The 20,940-nt window shown below is 41.2% G+C and overlaps 1 protein-coding gene across 3 annotated transcripts in view; it reads right to left on the reverse strand.

Moving 5' to 3' along the window:
- The window catches only part of Dpy19l1 (dpy-19 like C-mannosyltransferase 1), a 95,121-nt gene that overhangs the window by 46,230 nt on the left and 27,951 nt on the right, over positions 1–20,940 (reverse strand). For all 3 annotated transcript variants that reach the window (XM_057768218.1, XM_057768219.1, XM_057768217.1), the window contains exon 7: positions 4,381–4,438. In XM_057768218.1, coding sequence (XP_057624201.1) covers positions 4,381–4,438 — 58 coding nt within the window. The remainder of the gene's footprint in view (positions 1–4,380; positions 4,439–20,940) is intronic.

A 20,940-nucleotide genomic window follows, 5' to 3' on the forward strand; every position in this document is an offset into this window, starting at 1 on the left:
ACGTCTAAATCAACTTGTCCCTACCCGCAAGGCCCAGGGGTCACCATGGAAGAGGATGTGAGCAGGAGGATGGGGAGAAATGCTATTAAGCAGTCGTCTAGACGTGACTTGGCTACTATACACACAAAGTCATAGCAGCTAAGGCTACCTGCACAAACCAGTTAAAGATTCCAGCATGAATGTGGGAGGGGCTCCCAAGGCCCCATACCTAGCTGAGGAGCTACTGCTGGGTGACGGTTGCTGGGTGAAGGAGAGTCGTTTTTCTGGAGGGTGCTAAGTTGCTAAGTTGCCAGTGCCTCAGACACATGCACTTGTGGGCATCTCTGATTGGACTCAATGGACTAAATTAATAACAATAACAATAGTAATAGTAATAATTCAAAAGAGCAATGAAGTGGGAAGGGAGATGTGCTGGAAGTTTCTAGGGGAAGCTGGAGGTCAGGAAGACATGACTAAGATATACCATATACATGTAAGAAATTTAAAAAAAAAATACTATTTCAAAAAAGAAAGTAGGAATCCATTTCTGTAAAGTCTCAAAAGTATCACAGCCATCAATAATGATGGAGAAAAGAGTTATTTCCCTTGGAGGAAATTAAAAGTGTAGATTGGAAAAGGTCATGGAAATGCCTGCTGAGGGCTAAAGTCATCTGTATCTTACTAGTGATTCTCAACCTGTGTGTTGCAACCCCTTTGGATCACATATCAGATATCTCCATTATGATGAAGTAACAACAAAATAATTTTATTACTGAGGGTCACCACAGCATGAGTGGCACAGAGTTAAGAAGGTTGAGTGGCTACATAATTGGGTACATATGTAAAATCTGTTCAGTTTGACAGTTACCACATGGGCTATTAATATATATAAATTATTTAACATTTAAAGTCAAGGTTACTATTGAATCTGTAATGATCTGAATATCAAGAATTATAATGACAGGTTATAGAACACTACATATAAAAAGAATCCAAATATATAGTAATGGACAAAAAAAGTAAAAGATTTGTCGTTATAGAACATCAATTATTAATCACAGATGAAATAAGAGAATTAGGAAACTGCCGTTTTCAATTGCCAACAGAGTAAATGACTCAGGCAGTGACCACCAATGATGTGGGCATTTGGTCAGACACTTTAAGGAAACAAGACATTCTATATCTCAAAGCATCAAGACATACACTTCTTACTGTTGTAAAAAGAAAGGAGCATCTTCCCAACAGATAAATTGACTTCTACCACCTGAACCATGGGAGGACTGCTTGAAGAAATCCAATTATGTGGCCAACTGGTGTCATAAGACTCAGTGTATTGCAATAAAAATAATATATCTGCTACAGTCTTCAAAAACTGTCTAATTGGAACCCGCTGATGAGGAAACCCACAAGTCAGAATCGTGGAGCCTTTACAAAGCAGTAGGCGTGCGTTCTTAAAAGAGTTCCCACTCGGCTGGACAGAAGAACTGTACTAGAAGAAGCATTCAAGATAAAACGGCAACTAGGAGCCATGTGTGGTCTTAAATCCTGCATCCAAACCAAAAGCATAAAGGAACTGACTGGGATACTGTGGAAAGTTGACTGTGGATTATAATATATGATCACCGAGTCTCAAGCATGAGTCATGACTGTGGAGGAGCTTTCAGGCAGCATATTCCCAGGTGTAAGGGAAGATGCCATCAGGCCTGCACCTCACATCCAAAGGGAGCAGGGAACTGCCGGTCTGGGTAAGGTGTAAGGTACAGAACAGTAAGAGAAAGCAAGAGAGAAAACTGGTAACTGAAGAGCTAGCGAGATGGCTCATCAGGCAAATGCACTTGCCCCAGTCCTGAGTTCATGACCTGAGTTCAATGCCCAGGACACACGTGAAGAAGGAGAAGACCAACTTCTGCAACTTGTTCAGACTTTCATACATGGTATATGCTGTATGAACATGAACACACACACAAACACACCTAGACACAGACACACAAAGGAAAACTTTAAATTTTTAAAAAACTGGCAAATGAAAGTGAAGGTAAACATGCTCTTACTCAAGCAATATCCCCTGCCCTATGCAGTTATTTGTACAGTTATTCTGTTAAGGCAAAAATTTCTTTGTAATATCATCCGTGGGAAAATATTTACAATATGCCAAATACGATCTACCACTGAAAGAACTAATTAATGAAAATAGAATCTAAAAGTAACAAGCCACAACTATGCTCTGATATATGAGTAATTCCCTCCTGTGACTGAGGATCTCTTCTAAGACAGTGAAGTGCCAGGGCAGCAGGATGGCTCAGAAGGTAGCAGCTCCTGCTGCCAACTTGACAACCTACGTTTGATCACCAGAGTACACAGGGTAAAAGGGAATGGACGCCAGAAAGCTGCCCGATGACCTTCATGAATGTCATGCAAGATGCACCGCCAACACACTCACTGAATAAGCAAATACAATTCTAAAAACAAAGGTACTGATTAATAACCAATAGCAATTTCATTGAGCAAGGTTCTTCTACAAAAGTGGCTAGATGCATTAATAGGTGTGAGCAGAACAGACGATTTCTAGAATACAAAACTTAGATACTTTAGAAGCATACATTCATTCATCATTCATTTATTTGACAAGATCTCACTGTGTAGCCCTGACTGACCTAAAATTCTCTATGTAGACCAGGCTGGCCTCAAGCTCCAGATATCCAATTTCTTGCCTCTTGAGGGCTGAGACGAAAGATATGCACCCAGCTAGAGACAGTTTTAAAATATTAGAAGAAAGCAGGGACCACAGTTGTCATAATCTGAAAGCCAAATGGTAAATTTATAGTACGTTTTTAATTACTTGAATTCTGACCAAGACTTTAACAAAACTATTGTGTATGGTCTAAATTTTAATGTCATATAAAAATGTTGCTTTTCTGCCCTATACTAGCTAAATACAGCATAACAATTAATTGGTCATTTCCATAAAACTAAAATTCTAATATTCTAATTTTAATTATTTCATGTACCTTTTCCTAAGAAAATGATACCCAAATGAGCATGTTTTAAATAAACTAAACAGCTAGAAAATGTCAAGAGGAAAAATCCATCAACCTAAAAAAAAATTGACTAATCTGAATTATACTTTAAAAATTGAAAATTCTAAGAAATAATGCTCTTGCTACTTGAGCATCAAGATTGTAAGAAAAACATAAGGAGAGGAACTAATAGCCCAGGGTCCGTGAGGGGCACAACGGTCCTCTGTGCTCAACAACAGTGCCTTTCTTGCTGCATCTGGGTCTACATATTCAAACTCCGTGCCCCAACATCCTACTCTTAACATACAATGCTCCTTTCTTGCATTATTAAGCAGTTACTTCCCATTTCAGACACCATTCTCAGAGAATCCACCCACAACCAGCCTATTACAAAGCGCAGTGTCCATAGCCAGGAAAGAGCCAAATCCTCCTCTTGGCTCGGTCTCACATTACTGCAAATGCACTGTTGCTGCTGCAGGGCACCTACAGGTCAAACGCTCCACCCAAAAGCAGCCCTACTCGGCATTTCTGTGATTCTAAACAGTGAGTACCCATCAGTGAGAATCCGTGAACGACTGGCTAGCGGTTCACATTGACGGCAGTTTGTGTAGTATTGCTCTTTAAACCAGTAGATGTCCAAAGACCGCAGACACTTGTGGCATGAAGACAAAAGATGCAGCATCTCGCACATCTTTTTCCTCCCCCTTATAATAATCTCCACGAGAGGCCTGGATAAACATATTACTAGATAATTCATTTACAGGTATGGTTAACTCAGAGGAAGAAATTCATTGAAAATTTGAATTTATTAAAATTTTATCTCAAAGTATAGTAATAAATAAGACGACTAATCTGGGCTATAAAGCATATGGCACTTTATTTTTTAAACCCTGTACTAGGCACTTTACATATATGAGTTCATCTGATCTATGCAATAACTATAAGAGATGGGTAAGGCCATGATCCTATTTACAAAGCAAAGGAATGCACAGAGAGATTAACTGACTTGCTCAGATGGGACAGATGCTAAATGGAAGAGCCAGGATTTAGACCCAGGCAATGCGGATCTAGAACTAAGTCTATGTTGTTACCTTTGGACTGCCTTGAAGACTTGCAAACATATAGGCTTAGCAAAGAGTCTGAACAGGATACTTAAAAGTGAATTACTTTTAGAACATAAGAGCCACCAGCTTTAAAACCAGACTCACTATTTGCTCAAATTGGTGAGACTCCTGTCATTTAGGAGAACACCAGCGTTTAAATTTTGGGTCAAAATAACAGGATCAAGTTCTTAAGGAACACTATTACAGATTAAACATGAGGATATTAGTTTGAAGAAGTTGCATTTCAGTCGTGATTCTGAAAGTACCTTCTGACGACCTACCTCTCCATGATTGAAGAAGAAGCATAGCACTGTGATGAGGCCTCCCAATCGGCTGCCACTGCAAAAGAGGATAAGAAAATGTAACTCGATGTCAGAAATGTAGGTCAATCCTGAAATAAAACCTCACAATACGGTACCACGATGACCTTCCATCGCCAGACGGCTTTGGCCACAAAAGACCTCTCCTGTGCTGATTCATAAAATAGCTCATTTCTTCCAAACTATCACTAGCTCAAAGTAGAGAATACATTTTTAAAACAACTTGTCAACTGAGTGAAGAGACGCACACCTGTGATTCCAACACTTAATACAGGCAGAAGGATCAGGCGCTCAAGGCCAGACTTAGTTACTTAATTTAAGGCCAGAGTATGAGATACTGGCTCAGGAAAACAAAAACAACAACTCATTTGTCACCTACAAAATGTGCACACTCGGGGACGGAGGGGGAAGAGGGAAAGAAAACACTGAAGGAAATCATTTAAGAAAGTTAAAGAACAGCTTTGCATGCATCTCTCCTCCAAACCCACCATTCTCTATAAGCAAACAATCCTACTGTGAGCCTATCGTTCACATCTGACATTTGTTCTTTTTCTACCTACCATGGAGATTATTCATAATCAGTACTTGGTACCAAAGGTACCTTCTATACCAATGTGAGATACCATATAGTCCCAGAGGACTGCAATTTCTTCATCTATTCTTTAGTGGAGTGCAGGTTCTTTTCAGTCTCTTGTTAGGCATCATGTTTATAATCTGGGAATGCACATACCGACACTGCTCTTATGCTGGGACAGACTGAGGTGTGAACCACGCTGGTGAGCATTGAGCCACTTCTCCCCAGTCAGCGCTCAGACTCTTCTCAAAGCCCACCCTTCAGACAGGCAAAACTCTCCCACACTGTTACTTTGATTGTTACTGCCCCCATTTGTATGGAATGGCCACTGTACTGCTTCAGTGTGATTTGCACAGTTCCCTTCCAGAACTGCCTGTAAATGCCCTGTGTGTTCATCTATGACTATGACAGCACGCTTCTCCACTTAAGATTGTGGTGACCAAGTGTTTGGCTGTCATGTGTCACAAATTATTTTGATAATTTACAGGGTATTCAGCTATAACTTTAAAAATACCATGTATTTAAAAATTCCTATTTATTCTCTATTGCATGCCTAGTCTGGGAAGGGTTTTCCAATTTCAAAATTTCATAGATAGCCATCTAAAATTTCTTCTAGTACCATGCACTTCCATTTAGATCTTTCATCCGGAGAGCTCTAATCTCTCCTCTTTGAAATCACCACTCATGCTAAAACACCAAGCAAGTAAAACTCCCTGTCTCAGAGAAATGCAACCCAGCCTTTCTCATACAGTAATTTCATACAATGCTCGAATCTTTTCCAGTCTAGTTAAGTGATTTAATTCTGCAGTTCTTTTCTGTCACACAACACCATTTTCATCCTGTAAGATTATGGTTATTTTAATACATCTTAGGAAAGTTCCCACCTACAGCTACACAGAGACTGATATAGGTGATTCTCTATACGTAAAACAATCTAACAGGCCCCTTTTCAAACAAATGTTGTTTGTCATCAAAATGGCATTGAATTTACTTACAACTTGTGATATATATATACACACACATACATACACATATGATGGAGGAAGACCATTGACTAATAAAGAAACTGCCTTGGCCCATTTGATAGGCCAGCCTTTAGGTGGGTGGAGTAAACAGAACAGAATGCTGGGAGGAAGAGGAAGTGAGCTCAGACTCGATAGCTCTCCTCTCTGGGGCAGACGTGATGAAGCTCCGACCCAGGATGGACGTAGGCTAGAATCTTTCCGGTAAGCGCACCTTGGGGTGCTACACACATTATTAGAAATGGGCCAAGCAGTGTTTAAAAGAATACAATTTGTGTGTCATTATTTTAGGGCATAAGCTAGCTGGTGGCCAGGAGCCAGGCGGTAGGAACGCAGCCCGCAGCTCCCACTACAGAATGGCCCCCAGACGTGTGGACAACTGCATCCACAGAAAGCCTGAGAAAGCTTGGGAAAGAATAGAGTAAAGCATGTTTTCTTGGTAGCAGCAATTTCTTGGGTCTGCTATGCTTGCTAGAGGCAAGCAAGTGCTCCTAACTAAGAGAGGCTTCCTGACTCAGCTTTAGCTGCAAAACCCTGCAGCTCTTAAGAGGTCCTGCCACGAAACACTTAAATGGTGTTGATAAAAGCTGACTGCATGCTTGTTTGTTTTCAGCAGTAGCAGGAAAAAAGCTGAGTTGTGCTGGGCGGTGGTGGTGCACGCCTTTAATCCCAGCACTCGGGAGGCAGACACATGTGGATCTCTAGGAGTTCGAGGCCAGCCTGGTCTACAAGAGCTAGTTCCAGGACAGGCCCCAAAGCTACAGAGAAACCCTGTCTCAAAAAACCAAAAAAAAAAAAAAAAAAAGGCTGAGTTGTTTAAAAATGCCGGCTTTGTGGGCCGTTCTGCCAGGGCAAACTCTGACTCTTTGAGGCAGGAGGTCAGCTACAGAGAGAGCATTTCAGTGTTGTAGCTTGTTTCCTGGCAAGGACCTTGAAATGCCATAGAGTTGTGGTAATAAAAATGGCTACAGCCGGTACCTCAGTCATGAGGCTGGAAAGCTAAGGAATGGGCTGGATACAGCAGTCAAAGCCACGGCTTTAGTCCTGCCTATATTGCTTGGTAAATTAAAGACTCATGTGGTCACAAAAGAGAGATATTCAGTAAAAGAAAGATTCAAAGTTGAAGAAAATGTTTAAACGATTTACAGTGTGTTAAAAATATATGCAGGTTAAAAGTTAAAGTTCTTAAAAGTAAAAAAAGAAAGAAAGAGAGTAGTTGGGTGTGGTAGTACACACCTTTAATCCCAACCTTTGGGAGGCAGAGGGAGATTGACCTCTGTGACTTCAAGGTGTGGTAGCACAAGCCTTTAATCCCAGTGCCTAGAAGGCAGAGACAGACAGAGTTCTGTGAGTTCAAGGTGTGGTAGCATACACCTTTAATCCCAATGCCTGGGAGGCAGAGACAGGAGGATCTCTGAGAGTTCAAGGACAACCTGGTCTACAGAGTTATTCCAGGACAAAGATATACAGAGAATATAAAATAAAAGTAAAAATAAACAAAATAGAGGTTAAAATAAAGCCGCACAAAGATGGAAAATACACAGAAAATCTTGATACTATACGCTATTATGCTCTCTTTGAATTGTTTGAATGCTGAGAAAAGAGCAACAGCTGCTAAAAGATATTTGTTTATAAATGCTGCTGAACTAATCCAAGATAGATATTTTGAAAATACCTTGACTTCAAAATTTGGATCTAAGGTTATGATGCCTTGGAAAAGTCCTTCTTTTGTTTTCACAGACGATGACACCCTATGGATTGCTTCTATCCCAATATGGTATGATAGACCACGCCCTCCTGAAGGGTTGCTGTGAACACCCTCAAAAAATTACTTCACTCAACTGCCGACTGAGATAAACCTGACACACAGGTTACACCCTAAATGATCTGATTAACAGCGCCCCCATACAGCAGGAAGCAGTTTGAAGAGAAAAAACTGCGCCCATATTCCCAAATATTGTTTATAAATGTTCTTTTACATTTAAAGGGAGATATGATATAGGTATGAATAATTTGCATTAGTATTGATTTTGCTTTATTGATAGAGATTTAAGGTCAATTTTGTTATATGTATATGTATTTCTGATCTTGATTAAGGTATTGTGATTGTGTAGTTCATGTAAAAATGTCATGTATATAGGTTATTAATGGATAATCATTAATAATAGTCGTTTGTAGTCATGTTAGTTAGATTTTCTAGATATACATAGATATATTTTAGATAGGCATTCTTCATATCTTTCAAAGATTATAGAATATGGCATTTAAAATGTTTTAATAACTTAGGGCTTTTCATGATATGAGACATATCTGCTCCTGGCAGCACCAATCTACTTCAAGAGGAAGATGGGCATCGAAGAGGCTCCTTATTGAGTTTGATAGCCATTTGGGCAAGAAACTGCTCTTGCCTGGACTATTGCATAAACTGGACACAGAGAACCCTCAGAGAGAGGATTGCTGAACTTGCCTAAAGGTGAGATGACCTTTTGGGGTTCCTGATTCATGAAAGAGTCTGCGAGACATTCTGCAGGACACAGCACATAGTGACTGAACTGCCTTTGAAATTTCCTGCTTCATGGAAATGTCTGCTGGATACTATGGGCCTGTGGGCCGAAAATGGATGCCCCAATGGTACAGAGAAACTTTGGGTGACTGTCCAGGCAGCGAGATGTCTCTGTCATTTCTAGAGTTTAGAAGTTGCTTATTTCTTGTTTGCTTAGGTAATATTATATCCTTCTGGAATCTTTGATGGAGTTGAAGAATAGATAGTTATAGTTAGTTTTTCTTAGTTACGATAAAAGATAAAGTAGATGTAAATATTGTAACTATCATTCTTGCTTTATAACTGTTTTGTTATATGTAATTTTGCTATGTTAAAGTGAAAGCCTTTCCTTTTTGTTTAAACAGAAAAAGAGGAAATGATGGAGGAAGGCCATTGGCTAATAAAGAAACTGCCTTGGCCCATTTGATAGGCCAGCCTTTAGGTGGGTAGAGTAAACAGAACAGAATGCTGGGAGGAAGAGGAAATGAGCTCAGACTCGATAGCTCTCCTCTCTGCGGCAGACACGTTGAAGCTCCGACCCAGGATGGACGTAGGCTAGAATCTTCTTGGTAAGTGCACCTCGTGGTGCTACACACATTAATAGAAATGGCTCAAGCAGTGTTTAAAAGAATACAATTTGTGTGTCCTTGTTTTGGGGCATAAGCTAGCTGGCAGCCAGGAACTGGGTGGCAGGAACGCAGCCCGCAGCTCCTTCAACACACACATATAAAGCAGTCCATAGTATATACACATATACATTTATTATAAAACAATCCATAACAAGTTATACACAAATTCAGTGCCAGTAATTCAGTAAATTCAGTACCATCTCAATTCAGTATGTAAATTCAGTAAGCCAAGTGCATATAAATACACATGCATATGTAAATATATATGCATATATGTGTGTATGTATGTGTATTGTGTATGTATGTGTATGTGTGTGCGCAGTAGTTATTCTGCCTGATCAACCAGTGAATATGTCACTCCCCATTTATTCAATTCTAATTATATTACTTCAAAGAAAATTTTGTAAGCCAACAATATAGTAGTCAGGTACTAACGTTAATCCTTCTATAAATACAGAGAATGTGTGGAAATCAAACCATGGTGGTTGTTTTCAAACTTTCAGAATTGTGACAGGTCACATAAGCCAAGGAACACATGCCAGATATTTGAAATACATAACCAAAATGCTCAATTTTATAAAAATATACAACATTCTGCCTAAACAAAGAATGTGTTATTTCTTACGTCCCTAGAGCAATGAGCCCTGGAGACAACTCATTCTCTGATTATAGTCTAAAACATAAGACAAAAAAATTAAGACCTTAATATAAAATTCATTTTTTAAGACTTCCCTTGAGCAAAACAGAACCCAAACTAAGCTTTTCTGACTTTAGTTTTCCTTAAAGAAGAGTAGAGGTCTCTGGAAAGCTGGAAGAGCACAAGGAAGGAGTGCAAAGCCGAGCAAATCCTGGCTGGAGCGGCCTTAGCTGCCCTGCTCACTCAACCACCACCAGCCTGTGAGGCTCCGCGACTGGATAGTGTCCAAAGGACACGACACGGCACAGGGTCCAGTCTGGTACCACCTGTCTCTGTGCCTAGCTACCCAGGGAGACAGGCTCTCTGACCCACTTTGTAACTTCCAAAGTTGGGAGGCAGAGTACAGCTAGCTTGTCTATAAGTGATAGTCTAAGTCAAAACACTATTCAATGATGTGACCTGCAAAAACTCAAAATTAGTGTCCCTAACACTAAGCTGCCATTCTGATCCTAGAGACTGCCACAAAATTTTATTTTGACAAATAGAAATGGCATTGCAATCAGAATATTTAAAACTGTTTAAATTTTTCTTCATTATAGTTGATATTTCAGTTTTCCTTAGTAATAAAAAACTCTTCAGTATAATATCACCAACTGTTAGGAAGCAGGAAAGCCACTACTGTGTGAATTTATAAATCATGCTAAGCTCCTAAACATTTGCCACAGGCACTCACAGACCTTATCCGTCTTTTTATGAATGGGGTCTATGCATATGTATATATGTCTATATAGACTTACAGTGTGCGTCCCCATGTTATGTATGCATATGGCGGTCAGGGGTCAACAGTGGGTATTTTCTTCTGACTCTCAGTGACCCTGGAGAATCCTCTACCTGCCTCCCCAGCACTGGGGATCACACGGGTGCCTCTGCACTACCTGACTGCCTGGCCTTTACATGGCCACCAGTGACCTGAATCAGGTCAGCGTTCTGGGTAAGCTGGCACCTTACCAACTGACATCTACCTAGTCTCTTTACCCTTTGAGCCTCGATGATCTTAGAAAATTAAGGAGGGGCATTAAAGCTTAAAATTTAAAAATTCTTCCTAGCTCTGAAATTTAGTAATTCTATAATAGTTCTTACTCTTTAATTGTAACAATTGGAATCAATTATCAAAATTTAATGGGTTTTGTTAATCAGAAACTGCAGTAGTACAGAGAAAGATGATGGAACATAAAATATAAGATTTGAAGAGGAAAAAGCACATTCAGGGTTTTTTAGACTATAGTAAATAACACTTGAAATGAGTTTTCCTATGTAAATACTTAATATATGAGAAAGAGAAAACTGTGGAAGCTGAATGGAGAATTTTCAGTCTCACGTTTGGGGACTAAGGCTCTGACGCTTTGCTGGCCTAGTGAAGAATCCACAGGACAGGCCTGGCTCAGAGTTGAGGACCTGCTCCCTACAGTTGTGGGACTGAATGGTGCAAAAAGAAAGAGAAGAGGGTGAGAGGGCTCCATGGGTGAAGGCTCTAGCCACTCAAGCCTGGCAATCCAAGCACAGGCTTCTGAACGCACACAAAGGAGGAAGCACAGAAACAACTCATGGTTTCTTCCACACAGGCAGCAAGGCCCAGGCCCAGACATCTATGTCACGCACACACATGTGCGCAATAATAATGACTTTAGAAGAAAAAACAAGGGAAGGAAACAACAACTAAGTATGTTAAAACAATGTCCTGGCTTGGCCCTGTGCTTACATAACAACTAGCTAACACCTTTAATTTAACTGTCTGCTGGCACCTAAACAAACCTCCCTCTCCCCTGGTAAATGTACTTAGTACTAGACCAGCCTTGCCCATGGCAGACTCACAGATGGCACCTGAGGGTAAACAAACACAAATGGCACATAATCAATCAAAAGGCTGTTGGTAGTCACTGGCTTTGGAAACTTGCTGTGAAACATGTCCTTGTTGTCCTTAATCTTGCCCAGACATAGAGGGCAATTCATTGTCACAGCTTGTAGTCAGGAGTCTCTGAACTCATACAGGCCTCCCCACTGTGCCTTCCGCAGCCGCTAACCAGAGTACTCCACCTCTCTGCCTCACAGCCTCTTCCCAGGGGCTTTCTCCTGATGCCACTAGAACGGCAATGTCTTTGTGTATTTGTTTCACTGAAGACTCTCCCCAGCTCCACAGTCCACACACTTCCCTCATAGCAAGCACACACACTAGAAAAGATTGCCATCCTCTTCTACCTCAAGATCTCCTTCTCCCATGGCCATCTCCTTTCTCTAAACATTATGAATTGCCTCAGGCCACCACCATCCACACAGGGCAGCATAGTCAACTGCAGCCGCCACCATCCACACAACACTTCACTGCCGTTCTACTTCTCTCTCAACTTCCAATCCAAACATGAGAGCATGTTCAAAGGCCTGCAAGATTTGTCCCCTGCTCCACCCCCAGACCCCTTCCCTCTTCTTTCTGACCTGAGATCTGTGGTCCGGCTCCCATGTCAAGGGAAATGACCACACAGACTGCAGTGTGCAGAACAGTGTGGTGAGGGGCAAGGTCGATGGAGTAGCTAGGTGACGGGTGAAAGGAGGCTCTGGTGCTGGAGTGACGTGATGCACAGGGAGAGTGAACTGAGGCTCAGGTGTTAGAGTGACGTGATGCATAGGGAGAGTGAACTGAGGCTCTGGTGTTGGAGTGACGTGATGCACAGGGAGAGTGAACTGAGGCTCTGGTGCTGGAGTGATGTGATGCACAGGGAAGTGGAGGAACGTGGGATGCTGATGAAAGGAACAGGATCCCGGTGAGATAACACAGGCAAACGCAAACCCAGCCCCGCCCCTTGAGGACCTGGCAGGGGCAAAGTGGCCACCCATGCACCCATGGCAGGCAGTACCCCGCCTACGCCTGCTCTCTTCTTTCTGTGGAGGAGTTTCTCTGAGGTAGCAGGTGTTGTGTCTCTGTCTATCTCTGTCTCTCTGTTTCTCTCTCTTTCCCTCTTCTCTCTCCCCTCTCCCCTCACTCCCCTCCCCTCACAATAAACTTCCTTCCCATGTAAGTTCTGCCTGCTGGTGTGTTTGTCCCCAGCCACGGGATTGGCAGTCTCATGTTGCACCATATAATATTACACCAGGTCCACCTGGATTACAGAGCCAAGGGCCACGGAAGTCATAGGTAGGTCCCAGAAGTCAGGTGTGGTCTTCAGTGTAAAACAGTGTCATTTGCTAAGGCAGTGAAGACATACAAAGGAAAGGATTTGAAAAAAAAAAAAAAAAAAAAAAAAGCTAGTGTTTTCTAACAACAACACTCACCATCTTATGCATACCAAAGAGCAGTAAGTATCTTTAAATATTCATACACAACTGCTAAACCAAATGGGTTGGTTTAAAGATGTGACAGCAGGCCAAGTTACTAGAACATTCAGAAAAGTATGTAACTGACCAGGTTTCAGATGATATGATACACAACCTATTTAAGACACATTTTACCAAGTCCTGCCTGGAAAAGCTATAAATGCCTGCTTGAAGATAAGGTAAGAATTAGAAATTATCACATAAAACTGTGGAAGCAAGATGGGTATAAACATATTCTCATGAGAAATTTAAGTTTTCCTTAAAATAGGTAAGAACTAGTGGAAAGAAAAGAAACAGATAATAAAAGAAGTATTTTCTTCTATCACAGGGCCACAAAAAAAGAGTTTTGATCATACCTGGGGTCGTGGGGAGATTGCAATTCATTTCAGAGTCAAAGGGTGACACAGGCAAACCAAATGGGAGGACAACAACATACGGATGGTTTATTTGGGCCCTTGGGCCTTCCATAACACATCTAGAAATAAAATCACATTTTAAAAGTTTCTCTGCTACCGTGAGAGTTGCTCTGCCCTTCAGTGGCAGAGGAAGATGACAGAAGGGCAGAAGATGCACACACTGTGCTCTGACTGGCAGAACTCAAATCCCAAAGAAAAGGCATCTTTCTGATGACTAATTCTGTCTACAAAAGTAAAGAAGCAATGGAGAGTTGAGCAGACAGAAGGAAGATGACTATTCCCTAAAAGGAGGAAAGTATCAGGGACAGATCAGAGTGGCCAAGGGGACCCTGGTCAGCAGATATGAAATGGACAGAAATGGATGAAAAAAGACTGTCAGTTCTCACTAAGCTAGCTCAGCACAAAACATGAAGGCAAAAGAGGAACAGGAGAGTTCTGGGGCCAGTGTGCAGCCACTCAGCCCTCACATGTCATTGCTCCCTGTGGTGGGCTGCAGCATGTAGGTATCACTTCCACAGGCCAAGTTAACAGAACATTCAGGAGGAAATGGTCAAAAATGCAAAAGTTCTTTCTTTCCCTATCTCTAATGCAGAGGCTACTGGGCCAATAAGGGAAGAGCTACAGACAAAAGGAGTCTGAATCTACTCTACAGAGAGCTTTGACTCTGTAGTCATGATTACTCATGAGACTAATCTCAAAGTCTGACTCCCTTATAAAACGTCATCTTTTCAGGTTCTAAAAACTCTCTAATTCTAAAATATAACTGTTAAACTATGGATTACCACACTCTGGGGTCACTTTCAGTGTAAAAATAGAAACTATAACTCAAGGGGTAACTAGACATAAGAAATAGTGCACACAGAGAGAGAAGGAGAGAGACAGAGACAGAGACAGAGACTGAGACAGAAGAAAATTCAAACCCAGAATCTTTAAAAAGTTGAAGTTTTACTAAGAACAGAAAGCATGATAGATAAAATCAGGGAGGAAAAACAACCCTTAAAATTCAATTAAAGAATTCTAATATCCAAATGATTGGACTTTGAGAAAAATAGAAAAACAGTGAGTAAGAAAGTCATCTTTTGTGTGTGTGTGTGTGTGTTCTAAAATTTATTTTCCTGTTTTCAAATTTAGATATATATTTGAGTATATATACATACATATGTATATATGAGAGTTATAATAATTGGTAATATTCAAAAATAGATACTACAGAAGTGGGTATGTAGATAATTATGAAAATAATGTTTTTATATCATTTTATAACCAGTAGCTAAGTTAGACATGCATTGATTCCCAATATTAGTATGAAACTGGATATATTAGATTCAAATTATATGTAACAGATAATCATAATATTACATGATTAAACTAGCATTGACTTTTAATGTCATAGCTTGAAGAAAGTCATCTTTGAAATAATACCACTAGATAAAGTCTTCATCCAAACTGAAAACAGCATTTGTCTGCGATGAAGAGCCCAGAGCTCCCACAGACAGAATGAACTGTCATCTGCTACAGTAAGACTTTCTGAACAATAAAGATAAAAAAGAAGGATGTAAGGGGGACAAGGGGGGGGGGCGGTTAAGAGGCAACAGAAGGAACTGATGGCAGGCATCCCTGCTGTGAGGCAATTTCCTGCAAGATAAAACCTCCATCATGGAAGGAAGCTTCCTCCTGTGGGGAATTCTTTAAACCCAGAGTGTAAACAACTGATGAACTTCAGGAAGTCCCTGAAACTGATCAAATTTATCAGGTCCCCGCCTCTCCAAACATATATAAATGTAAGGACTGCTGAGAAACAAGCTGAGCTCCCCCAAAACACAAACCAGCTGAGCTACCTGGAAAGGTTACTCTCCAACATTATGAGCTGCCTGCTCCAAGTTCCTAGCTATGTGAGCTGTCACCTGTGCTTGGTGATGCAGCTGTCTCTGAATCATTCTGATCCTGTAAGTACCCCTCACCCATATTCCTGTAAGTAACGACAATAACACTCCCTGATTTACCACAATGCATTTTGTGGGTACCTTTATGTTAGTCTGTCAGTTCCTCATCCAGGGTGAGTAGACAGATGATTGTTCACACTTACTCAGAAACAGTCTCACCAACAGTGAGGCCAAGAAGACAGCAAAACAAGCCTTCAATGTCTAAGGAAGAACAGAATTCTATAACAAGACAAACAGCAATAGAGTAAAATAAGTGTTAAAATCTGCAAGATATATGTATTTTAAAATGATCTCTAGGTTTTCTTGATGTTTTGGAACTAACTAAGAATGTGATTCTCCAAAATAAAGGAAACCAAGAAAGAGGCCACTACAGAATTCCAAGTGAAGACAGAGGGCAGAATGTTCAGGATGGTGGAGACAGACACCCAGGGAGCAGCCATGCGGGCAGCCTAGAGAAGGTTCATCTAGACCGAGGCGGAAGAAGAAGGGCTCCAGAAGAGAAACACAAGAGGTGAGTGGGGCGAGGGGGCTGAAATAAAAGTACAAAATATGAACTTATAGTTCAGTTGTAAAACTGAAGGTCTAATCAGAAGATGGAAAACCAGGGAAACCAAATTAATAAACTTATTTATAAAATGAATTCCAATTTTTATGTCATTTCAAGGTACTACATTATACATTTATGCAAATGTTCCAAAATAAGAAATTCCAAATCTGAAATCTTTCTAGTCAGGTCAGTGAGTCTCAATGTGTAATGACTCTAGTGCCAGCTAAGCATCCATCAGCATCAGGTTCTTAACAGATACACTGTTTGTGTGCCAGTTGATATTTGTCATGCAAATGACTGAGAAACAAAGCCATAAAAATGCCCCAGATGGTATTAAAACAGAGATTCCTATTTATCACCAGTACTCCAAAAATAGTAATTTTGGGTTAATTTTGGCTTAAAAACCATTAGGAGAGAAACTATCCCTAAAACAGATGGAGGCAAAACACAAACTGCCATATCATCTAAAATCAAGGAGTCATGGGTTGGGTGATAAAGAGAGCAAACCCAGGGCAGGTAGTCACAAGGGGCCTGCGAGGCCACAGAAACCCTGCACACCATAGTGTCCTTAACCTGCAGGCCAAGACAACTGGAAAATACGTATTTCCAATGGTCTTGGGAACCCCTAACCATATTTTGCCATTGCTACTTCAAAACTGCAGTTTTGCCACTGAGCAGGATCTCAGTCTTTAAGACCATGGGAAGTGTGCATTTTCCAATATCATGACCCACATGTTAAGGGTTATGACTGCTGGCAGACAGCATGTCACCTTTTCTTCCAAGTTTTGTTGTAGTTTAAAAGTCAATATAGTGACTCCAAGAAGAAGAAATCAATGAGAAAAAAACTTCTCAAATGATTATAAAAATCCCCTGTATGGTAGTGTGGAAACAGAGCACAATGAGATGCTGACAGGTGGCAGAACTGAAGACAGTCAAGTGGAAACAGAAGGGTGCGTACAAGTCTTAACATAAGAATGCCAAAGTCCTGGGGCTGCGGACACCTTAGGAAATGAACTATGGAGAGAGAGAGAGAGAGAGAGAGAGAGAGAGAGAGAGAGAGAGAGAGAGAGATCAGAAAGTAGGGATCCTTCTAAGTACCATTCATCTTTGAAGGTAAAACTTTTTAAAAATTAAGTACCACTCTCCATGAAAATGAAATAAAAAGTTATTTTTCCTTCATTACTGAGAATGTATAAGTAATAAATTAAGCTATAGATGATTTAATTTCTGCAGGAAGAACATACACACTCTGAAGTCCTGTCTGCATTCAAATCCCAACATGGCAACCGAAGAGCACTCAGGAAATCTTAGAAAAATTGCCTACTGTTATCTAAACCTCAGCTTCATCGAAAGACTCTGTTCACCTGCCTCCTAGAGGCACCGTGGGCTTAAGTGAGTTTCCCACCACAAAGAGCCTATACACAGTGTATTAGATGGGTTTCTTCAATATGAAAATAGTCTTCAGTAAAGATCAGACTATGTGGATAGAATGGGAACCAATGCAGAGCAGATGTCACTGGGAAAATCCTTCCTACAGAAGTAAATTCTAGTAAGGCTTACATGATAAAGAACAATCCATTTCCACCATGCCTTTTATGTGTGGCAAGCATGAACTAGCCACTCTGCCATGGGTGGAACCTCTAGAGCTGTGAACAGAAACAAAGTTCTTTGCTGCAAGCTGAAACTTTGGTTTGTGGCAGCAATGGAAAGCTGACGCAAATGTCCTGACGGTTACAGAGCATTTAAAGTCTCAGCTTCAGTTTTCAGGCTTAAACACTTTTGCATCCTGCCTTTCACTTCCTAAGCTTCTAACCCAGCACTGCACTCCATCTCTTGTTGTATTAGTTCCAAAAGGAAAACAAATCTTTGCCCAAATAATGTTGTAATTTGTACACATCTTCCATCAGTGACTTTTAATGAATTTTCTATGTGTGTATTTTTTCAGATTGCCCGTTGCAAAACATCCATCAGTGAACCACTGCAGAGGAGATATTAACTCCAAAACTAACCAACCAATCGACTCTCGGTGCACAATGTCCAGAGTTAACTTTAAGCTCTGCAAAGGACTGCAAAGCCTTGCTACACTGCCAAGAGCTGTCTGCCTGCTTGGTATCTACTCTGAAATCCAACAACAAATACTTTTGGTATTTACCTATCAAAGAAGTTCATTCCCTGGGCATTTATCAACTTTCCAATTAAAGAAGTTCATACCTTGAACATTTACGAATTTTACAAATCAAAGAAGTTCATGCCTTGAACATGTATGAATTTTCCCCAAAAAGAAGCTATGGAAGAAACCCTATCCTTAGTACTGTCAATCTACAGCATGCTAATACCAAGATGCCCACTGAACAATATAACTACCGTAGCCACGAACTAATGATACAGCCTAAAGAGTAATTTGAAGGGGAATTTAGGAGAAATACTAAAATACTGAGAATTGCAAGAAAAGAATTACATTGTGAATAAGCTACGTTTGGAAAATATCTCTCATTGTCTCCTTAAGTCAAATCCTGGGAGTCAGTCCCAATCACTGTTTGCTATTTCCCTTCTATTTCTTCTTCTAATAAAACGCAATGGGTATCTGGCTTCTGAAAATATATAACTGCATTGCCATGCTATTTTAATAAACAAACAAACATACAAATGGCATACACTTAGTCTGCCCTGTACATTTCTAGTCTGTTAGACAAAACTCTAAATTTTATTTCTCTCTACCTAACACAATTCATACTGACAAATTCCTTGACAACTTTTTATATCATCCTCTTTATTCTTAACTCATGTTTTAAAAACTCTGCACTTTTATCCCAGTCAAAATATTAGAAAAGTAATTAAATTAACCTTCAAATAAGAAAACATTAGGAAAGTATAAACATGGTAACTCTCATAGTACTTCATAGCCGTTAACAATAACTCTAAGAAGTATAGCCAGCAGCCAGAGTCAGCATAATTGGTTTATTTGGAAAAGCACTTGAAATAGGAGGACAGAGTCCTGTCATCAGACCTCACACTTAAAAACAAACAAACCAACAAAAGCACGTGGTGGCCGATTCTTGCAAAGCCAGTGCTGGGCAGGCAGGACAGACTGATCCTAGGCCAATCAGCCTCACCTCACTGCAAGCTCTAAGCCAGTGAGACCCCGTCTCAGTCCCAAGGTCATCCTCTGGTCCACTGTGCAACGAGCTACCAGTTCTGTGGGGATGGTGATGCCGAGGGTGCTGTGGCACTGAAATCCTTGCAATCCCCAAAGTGACAGGTTTCATCTTCACAGACCACTTGGTAGCTCCTAGACAGCTTAGGGGATGGGAACTGGTCACAGGAAGTGAAGGCAGAGTTGAGGGTTTAGGAGTTTTTGTTAGCAACCCCAAAATCCAGGAACGGTTAAAGGTCGGGTTGACAGGAGTGACTCATCTTCCCAACACAACAATGCTCCCATGCAATGACACAAAGACGAAATTTAGAAAGTTTCCAAATGGCCAAGCAGAGGAAGAAGGTTCATGAATGAAAAGGGAGAGCTAGGAGGCCCCGTGTGTTCCACGTGTGTCGCCCTGCATGTCTCTCCACCCCACCCTCTGCAAATGTCTTTGTAGCAGCCCGGCAGCACAGGGACATGCTGCCTGAGTTTAAGAAGAAGCTCAAACAAACTGACTGAGTCAAGAATGGGGACATGAAACCTGCACCCACAGTCACCCAGCCGAAGCACACGTGGACAGGGGACTTTTCAAAGAAGCCTTGGTGTTGTTGGTGCTGAGTGGTGACTGTGAGCAGAGCAGCTGGGTTGGTTTTCTCATCTATCTTCAGAGAGACCCTTGGGCAGGACTAATAAAAATGATATGAAACAGGAGGGACACATAGAGGCACTTTCTAGGCACACAACTTCAAACTGCAGAAAGGAATTCACACACACATACACACACACACACACAAAGGGCTTGTTTGTTCCAAATTGCCTCTAACCAGGTGGTGGCTCAAGGCTCAGTAGCCTTGGGGTCATGGAAACCCCAGTGCACAGAGAGAAATCATAGGAGGAGAAAGTGGAGGACAGGTAAAGAGCAGTCAAAGTATCAAGAACCTCAGAGACACGGCAAATCACCTGACCAGAAGGCAAGGGGAACTTTGGAATGAAGAGGGCCCTGAGGTCATGCTCTAAAGCCTGCTCTCAGGAGATGGGGTGGAATGTAGTTTCAGCCTTCTCAGATCTGGGCAACTTAAAGTTTAATTCCCAGCTTGGCTTATTGGCATCTATGATGACAGGCAGCATGGGCTCTACTTGGTGGTTATACAAACCACAAAGACAGCCGGAAAATGAGCACGTCCTAGTAATGCAGGCTGTGGTGGAGCATCCAGCTTGGGCAGTACAGAAGAGGTCAAAGGCAGTAAGGCAGGCAGAACTGAGGCAAGCTGTAGGCCTTGTCCCTGGGAGAAGAACAATGATCACTATTTGGACAGACTTGGATGATCTGAGTCCAAATCATTCCCTCACCACCGTGACCTTAAGACCACAGACATTTGTGGGACTGCAACTATAGACAGGGAAAGCAGTAGGGCGTTACCCAGCACACACAGACACAAATGTAACAAGCTTAGGTTGTAGTGACACTATTAAAGATGGGACAGTCCTGCATCTACTTTAAAACATCTGTGGTGTGTGTGCATATGCGTGCGCGCGCGTGTGTGTGTGTGTGTGTGTGCGTGCGTGCGTGTGTGTGTGTGTGTGTCTGTGCGCATGCATGCATCAGAATCTACCTGTCTCAGCCTCCCCAGGGTTAGGATGTACCTACCACCATGTCAAGTTTCTTTTTTAACAAGGTGTAGTGGTTTGGATAAAAATGTCCCTCTTAG

Source organism: Chionomys nivalis, chromosome 4 (assembly GCF_950005125.1).
Source record: "Chionomys nivalis chromosome 4, mChiNiv1.1, whole genome shotgun sequence".
Lineage (NCBI taxonomy): Eukaryota > Metazoa > Chordata > Mammalia > Rodentia > Cricetidae > Chionomys > Chionomys nivalis.